This window comes from Nanorana parkeri, unplaced genomic scaffold (genome assembly GCF_000935625.1).
Source record: "Nanorana parkeri isolate BGI_ZX_2015 unplaced genomic scaffold, ASM93562v1 scaffold810, whole genome shotgun sequence".
In the NCBI taxonomy this organism is placed as follows: Eukaryota; Metazoa; Chordata; class Amphibia; order Anura; family Dicroglossidae; genus Nanorana; species Nanorana parkeri.
The window spans coordinates 394,339-401,931 of NW_017307078.1; the positions used below are offsets into that span (position 1 = coordinate 394,339).

General features: G+C 44.8%; 2 protein-coding genes across 2 annotated transcripts in view; both read left to right on the forward strand.

The window, feature by feature from the left end:
* Window positions 1-4,258, forward strand: part of CNTD2 (cyclin N-terminal domain containing 2) — a 9,828-nt gene extending 5,570 nt beyond the window's left edge. Inside the window, exons 7-8 of the mRNA XM_018565068.1 lie at window positions 1,151-1,309; window positions 4,091-4,258. Coding sequence (XP_018420570.1) covers window positions 1,151-1,309; window positions 4,091-4,093 — 162 coding nt within the window. The 3' untranslated portion in view covers window positions 4,094-4,258. The remainder of the gene's footprint in view (window positions 1-1,150; window positions 1,310-4,090) is intronic.
* A 2,882-nt stretch (window positions 4,259-7,140) lies between these two features.
* The window catches only part of TTC9B (tetratricopeptide repeat domain 9B), an 8,049-nt gene continuing 7,596 nt past the window's right edge, over window positions 7,141-7,593 (forward strand). The window contains exon 1 of the mRNA XM_018565065.1: window positions 7,141-7,593. This exon is cut by the window's right edge and continues 21 nt beyond it. Coding sequence (XP_018420567.1) covers window positions 7,260-7,593 — 334 coding nt within the window. The 5' untranslated portion in view covers window positions 7,141-7,259.

The following is a 7,593-nucleotide window of genomic DNA, read 5'->3' on the forward strand; positions in this document are numbered from 1 at the left end:
AGTCAGGGAACTCTATTTGCATGCACTATTTGCATGCAGGCATTGATTTGCCATGCGTTCTGGTGCAGCCGATCGCACCGCGGTGCCATTGACTTTAATGCATCGCCACGCCCCCTCCCACCAAAGCGCAGTGAGCTGGCCGGGTTGCAATCCAGTGTGTTCCAGCACTAAATCGGCCGGAAGTGTGTAGCTAACCATAGATATGAGAGATCAGACCGCTGAGGAGGTGCCATCCAACCACCTGGAGATGCATTTTGTTCCAGCTTCAGGCATGACCCTGAACGCTTTGGTCATAGATGCCCCTTACAAGTAAGTTCTGTGAAAGGATGTTTAGAATCCTTTTCATTTTCAGGACAGTGTATTCAAGTTTTTTTTTTAGTTTTGAGTGGCTAGTGAGCATTTGACCGTGGGCAGGCAATCTTTTATTCAACAAGCACGCCGCCTTCTTGTCATTTGGGCTAGATTTGACATTAGGTCACACAGGCTGTGGCGCGGGGTGCCATTGCTGCCAGGGGTAATGCTGAGCCCAGAGTTACAAAGTGTTCTGAATCCAGGACTCTGCAAAGAAGCATCAGGTGACCTGTGCTGGAATGTTCTGTGTTCTAGCAATGGGCACTGCTGGTGTCTTGGGGGAGATATTGGACATCATGTATGTATATAATATGCTATGTATAACTGAAGGTTTCTGACTTTTGCCCTGCCTGCCAGAGTAATCTAGTTGGTTTCTTATTGTTACTATCCCTGCATAGTGTATTTGTATTGGCAAAATATAGTACTATATGCTTACTGTTCACCAAATCAACCCATCACCTAGAACTATTCTGCCAGCCAAGTAGCATGACTGTTTGCACCATTCTATTAGGCATTGGATCCAGATATCCAGACACAGAGTGTCTCTTGAAACCTCTTTAATTCCAGCTTCAACATGCCCTGTCATGTCTGATCTGGTCGGTGTTATACTAAAGGCTAGCCTGTCACTGGGGTGGGATGGGGGTGGCGCAAGTCATTTGGCCTAGGGGACAAACATGAATCTGGTATTGCTTAGAAAGGCAGAAAGAGATCAATGTACATCATTGTCCTTTTCACTTACCTCATTGAAGAAATAATATCAAGTGCCAATTCCTTTGGTGTTTTCATGTAAACCCCACAGCCAACAGAGCTCTGCTTCATGATGGAAGATGCCTTCAGCAAAAGGGAGCTTCTAAAAATGGAGAAGAAAGTCCTCAAACGGCTGAGCTTTGAGCTGCATTACACACAACCCTTGTACTTCCTACGCATCCTGTCCATTGCTGGCAAGCGTCCCGAAAAGGTGTGTATAACAGAAACCATCCATCATCCGTAGGCTTTCACAGCTGACCACCTTCTGAAAATGCTAGTTGTCTGGGTGTAATGCTGATTCTTCCCAAGAACAGTTGGAAGTCAATAACTCTTAATCTAGGAAATAAATAAATACGCCAGAATTCCATATTTGTATACTAGGGGGCTGCTGATGACCTTTTTTTTGTTTTGTTATAAAATGATATGTATTATGCTGCCCAGTACTGCCTCTGTTGAGTGAAATCCGCACTTTCTTGTAGTGCTAGAGGTGTTTTTAGAATCTTCAGCATCTGATACTTTAGAGTGTGTTGGATGCCAAGGTCTTTCCACGGCCTCCTGCAGTTCCACCTGCAAGGGACATGCTTATGTCATAACAGGCCAGTTAGTGGAATCACAGCAAGCAGTAGATAGACGTAGGCATCAGACCCACCTGGAAGTGTTGGATGCTAAAGAATCTTTAGGTGTCTCTATAAGAAGTTTACTGTTTTTTGTTTTGCTCCTAACAACATTCGATTCTTGTGTCAGTGAAGTCATTGGTGGATGAAAAGTCACCAGCACTCCAGAGATGTAAGTGAATCTCACAGGCTTATTGTGAAGAACATAGAGTATCTCAAGGCCACTCTATGTTGCCTTGTGAAAGGGATCATGAAACGTCGGTATATATGTCTGTGATGCTGTTCTTCACAGATCCAATTACATGTCTGGAGTCGGGGGCCAGATTTCCCACAAGGCCACCAGGGCCTGGTCTCTGGGCAGGTAGTTTTTTTTACATTTTTTCTACATCTATCCCTCCTTTGGGCAAGCAGGGCTATATGTACAGTGGGGAAGCCGGTGTTTAGTAGAAGTGATCCCGGCTGTGCCTCCAAGATCACTTATAATATGCCTGCAGGTCCGTCTGCCCGCACCTCCGGCTGCCTCTGTCCCTGCTGGCCACCTCCCTCCCTGCCTTGGTTTTCGGGGTCCCCTGCTGTTCTGGGGGACCCCGGACCACAGCACATTCATTCAGGATATGGAGCAGAGCGGAGAACGTCCGTTCTCCGCTCTGCTTTGTGTAAACACTGAGACGGAAGAGCTGCACTTGCAGCCTTCCCCTCTCAGCTGTCGCAGGAGAGCCAGCACAGTGCTGTGCTCAAACTCCTGTATTGGAGGTGACAGGTTCAATAAAGAGAACCTGTCCCTCCAAATGCAATCACACAGGGGGCTTGTTAGTTCCTATGTGATGGGGGGAAAAAATGGATAAAATAAACATAAGAGAGTAAATCCTGCAGTGTTTGGAGTGCTGGTGACTCTGCATCCTTTGATCTTGTTTTGGCACAGCTTCATCCAGCATCATCACTTTCAACACCCATCTATTATTTGAAGATCCAGTACCGTCAGGGGTGCAGCTTTATATATATATATATATATATAAACTGAATAGTGAGGTCATTGGGTCTATACCTAGATTCCGGACCCTGTAGTACTGTAAGAATAAAGAGAGGAGCCGCTGTAATTTATCTAAGTGGATTTGTGGTTTCATATTAAACTTGGGCCATAGGCCTTCTTAACCAAAAGTACGGAGTTCTTCAGCATGGTGCCTGTTGCCCCGTAGCAGCCAATAGAATGTGCCCTGCAAAATGACAGCTTGAGAACCATAGGCCCAATATTACTGGCAATTCTGCAGTCACACTAGCAGTTCGATTGCATTGTGAGAAAGTCGGTCAAGATGAATATTTTAGATTTGTTTTTTCCCACAATTGTAGGTTCTGTACCTCGCTATGTACTTTATGGAATTGGCACTACTTGAGGCTGATGGAGCAATGGTTGAGCCTGCCCTTTTAGCCTCTGGGGCACTGAAACTGGCAGAGATGGTATCCCACGAGTCTGGATCCTTGTGTCCTAGTCAAGCGTGCCAAGGCTTATTATATTCCTACAGGTATGGATGATTATACTGACATATACACAACCCTTTATTATACATGTATACTTGTTACAGTTACACAATGATTGCAGCCATGTTTTGGGTAGGTCTTCTTTTTAGAGGTTGTTGACTAGAATGGAGTGACATGGGTGAAGTAAAAAGCATATAGGGCAGGGGCAACCTCGGCACTCCAGCTGTGGTGAAACTACAAATACCATCATACCTTTGCTTCTGGGAGTCATGCGTGCCCACAGCTGGAATGCGGAGGTCGTCTACCCCTGATTTTAGGGTGTGTGTATAGCCAAAACTTTTTTTTCTTAGTTTTGAGTACAGAATGGAAGCATTCAAACCCGTGTTAGGTTTTTATTGCTGTCTCTGTACATGCTGAGGAGAGTCACTCCTCTGTTTTGGTCTTGTAACCATTTGTCATCGAGACTGAGAATAATGGAAGATCCAAAATGTAAGAAATGTCACAGGAACTGGAGGTGAGGGGAAATCCTCCAATGGGGAAACCTGTTCCAGTGACCAGGAAACGGACAGGAAATGAAGTGAAATCTCCCCAATGGGACACAAACAGGAAGAAATAAACTGAGGACTTTTTAACCCTTCCTTACCAAAACTAATAAAAGATGGATTATATACACACTTTATTGTTCTATCTTCCTGTAAACTACATTAGTTCTGGAACAAAATGACTGGCTCACTGTGCATGAATTTTTAGATGGTAAGCCCTCAGAGGCAGGGCCCTCCTTACCATCTTGTCTTGAATTGTATTGTGATTGACAAACTGTTGGCGCTATATAAATCCTGTATAATAATAATAATAATGAATGACAGGTACTCGGCAATCAACCTTCTCTTGTTCTGTTATAGTGATGCAGAACTGAGCAGCCCCCAGAATCTAATGGCCAAAACAGCTCTCCGGGCCGGCCAAGAGCTCAGAGCCACGTGGCAAAAGTACTCTCGTCCTCAGCGACTCGAGGTGAGCATAGGACCTGCTCTGGCAAACTCTAGGCACCTTGCTAGATGCATAGCTTCGCTAGGTCAAAATTCCAGCTGAGCCCATGCCAGATAAGAGACTAATCCATATCAGGGACTTGATCATTTGAATGAACATGCATAACTGGTCACCACAACATCCTATTATGTGATGTCAATGAGACAGGAATGACAAGCAGAGTTTGACTTGTGGATTTCTGCTGTAACCTACATCCTAACCTGCATCTCCCTTGTAAACCATATCATTCTTATGGTACCTGTGTCTACTGAGGTTGGGTAAAGGTGCAGCCAAGACTGTCTGATAGGGCAGACAGCCATGTGACCAAAAGCAGAAGACTGGTTGGTTGTGCGAATAATATCTGTGACCTGTTTTTGTAACATGGTTGCCTCCTTCAAGGCAGAGCCGCCTAGCAGTGACTTTGATTGCATCTTCATCTATTCTGTGCTTTTTATACTATCCTGCAGTGTGACCTCTAAGCCTTGATATATAATAGCTCTCATAGAGCACCGTTGTAGCTATATAGTCACAATGCAATACCAGATTTGACAAGCAGGTGCTGCTGTTGTAGGTGGTCTGTACAAACAGAGCTCTCGGTTCCCTGAGACCGTGACCACTTTTACACGTTACAAAATGTAGTAGCCAAAAGCGTCAAATGATGGAAAATATTTTTATACATTGGCATTCTCATTCAAAGGTTTGTGTTTTTTCACTTTGACATTTTTTAAATAATATTTCAAATTTTGTTTTCCGTTTGTAAAATAAGATTGTATATTTTATGTGTATGGATATGTAATGTGTGTTTTTTTTATTGCACTGCATTTATGTAATAACTAAAAGAATGTACAAACAACCTGTAAAGTAAAGAGTTTCTAAAATTCTTGTAAATATAAAGAAAGAAGCGGTGTATATGTAATAAAAGTGAATATTTTTATACATTTTGTGCATGAGTCCATTTTGCTGAATACACTGAACCTCCTGTCCTTGCATGAATAAAGTCCGCCACCTGGTGGTCATGAGTGGAAACACATCGTTTATGTAACGCCACAATGTTCATACCATTGCAGGTTACATGAAAAGTCTCTACTCCACATGAAGTATTGATAGGTTGGTTGGTTTGTTTGTTTTTAACTGAGTGACGGCAGAAGTGTCTCTTGTTTACAAAAAAAGAAGCCATGAAGATGCCTAATATTGAGCTTTAACTATTGAGCAGAAGAAAAATATGGGTGTTACCAACCAACTGCAACCAACCAGAGTTTGGCTTTCATTCTCCAGCATGAATAAAAAGAAATAGCAGCTGGAATCACATTGGTTGCTATAACAACAGCTTTTTATTTTGTTCTTTTGTTTGGTTGCAGCACATTCTACAATCGGACATTACTATGAACCGCATCTGTCTATGAACTGCACAAAATTGTATTGGGAAACAAAATCTTTATCTGGGCGGTATACTATAAAGGTGCATGAGAGCGCGAGAGACAGACCAATAGACACACAGAAAGAGAAGAGAGACAGAGAGGGAGACCGAGAAACAGAGTGCGAGGGAGAGAGACAGATACAGACTGAGAGACACAGAGAGAGAGAGACCGAGAAACAGAGAGACAGACCGAGCGAGACCGAGAGAGAGACAGTATGACCAACAGAGAGAGAGAGAGAGAACATGAGAGAGAGAGAGAACGACAGACCGAGAGAGAGAAACAGACCAACAGAGAGCGACAGAGACAGAGAGCAACAGAGAGACAGACAGAGAGCAACAGAGAGACAGACAGAGAGCAACAGAGAGACAGACAGAGAGCAACAGAGAGACAGACAGAGAGCAAGAAATACCAAGACAGACCGAGAGAGATCAACAGAGAGACCAAGAAGCTGACAGACCGAAAGACAGACCAAGAAACTGACAGAGAAACAGACCGAGAGAAAGAGAGACAGAGATGGAGACCGAGAAACAGAGTGTGAGGGAGAGAGACAGATACAGACTGAGAGACACAGAGAGAGAGAGACCGAGAAACAGAGAGAGAGACAGATAGAGAGAGACCTAGAGAGAGACAGTATGACCAACGGAGAGAGAGAGAGAGAGAGAAACAGAGAGACAGACCGACAGAGAGAGAGCAACAGAGAGACAGACAGAGAGACAGACAGACAGAGAGCAACAGAGAGACAGACAGAGAGCAACAGAGAGACAGACAGAGAGAAACAGAGACACAGACAGACAGAGAGAAACAGAGACACAGACAGACAGAGAGCAACACAGAGACTGAGAGAGAAAAATACAGAGAGAAAGCGACAGAGCGAGAGAGAGAAATACCAAGACAGACCGAGAGAGATCAACAGAGAGACCAAGAAACTGACAGACCAAGAGACAGACCAAGAAACTGAGAGATGTATAGAGAGAGCGAGAGAGAGATGTATAGAGAGAGCGAGAGAGAGATGTATAGAGAGAGCGAGAGAGAGATGGAAAAAGAGAGATGTATGGAGAGACAGACAGACTGAGAGACAGACAGACTGAGATGGATAGATCGCTATAGATTGATATATCTCATTCTTTTTTATTTAATTATATATCTCTTAATTTGATGTGAACTTTGGGCTTCACAACCAATCAGATTTCTTGTATATTTTAAAATGAACTGGTTGTTATGGGCATTTCCCTATCCTGAACTGGGACAATGAAAATCATAATTTGAGTGGTTGCCCCGGGTAACCGTGTCCATCCTGTGATACATAAAGCAGGTTGTGTGTTGGTAAGAGGAGAGCACATTCTTTCCCTGTCTAGTGATGACACCTGACAACACTCTTCATCAATAAATAACACTGACGGGAAACATTAAAGAATGGCCGATCCCTCTGTGTAGACCTATCGCCTTCACCATGACGCTGGCGTTGTGGAAATCCCCGACTTGGAGCAATCAATGCTCAAGGGGTTAAGGAGATGAACTCAGCTGTGTGGTACCCAGAATGCAGTGGGGGATGGACTGATGCTGGAGCTCTCTTTCGTCTCTCCTCCTCCTCCTCCAGCATCCTCAGCATCTCTGCCATTCATCCCTTATGCACAGAACGTACATCCAGAGAGAACAGGCACTGGGGTACCCCCAGCATGGACCAGCAGTAAGGGCAATGGGGGACCAGAGCGGTGTGGTCGTCGGGAGGCAGCCAACACCCCCTGAGCCCGAGGTGGAGGCCAGGATCCAGAAAGCGGTGGAGTTCAAGACGGAGGGGAACCACTGCTACAAGGACAAAAAATTCCGGGATGCCATCGGCAAGTACCACCGGACCCTGCTGGTGCTCAAGGGTGTCCATGAAGACGGAGAAGGGAGGACGGCTAATGGCGGGGCCGGCACCAGGTTGACTGAGGCTCAGAAGGTGCGGGTGGAGGCCACAG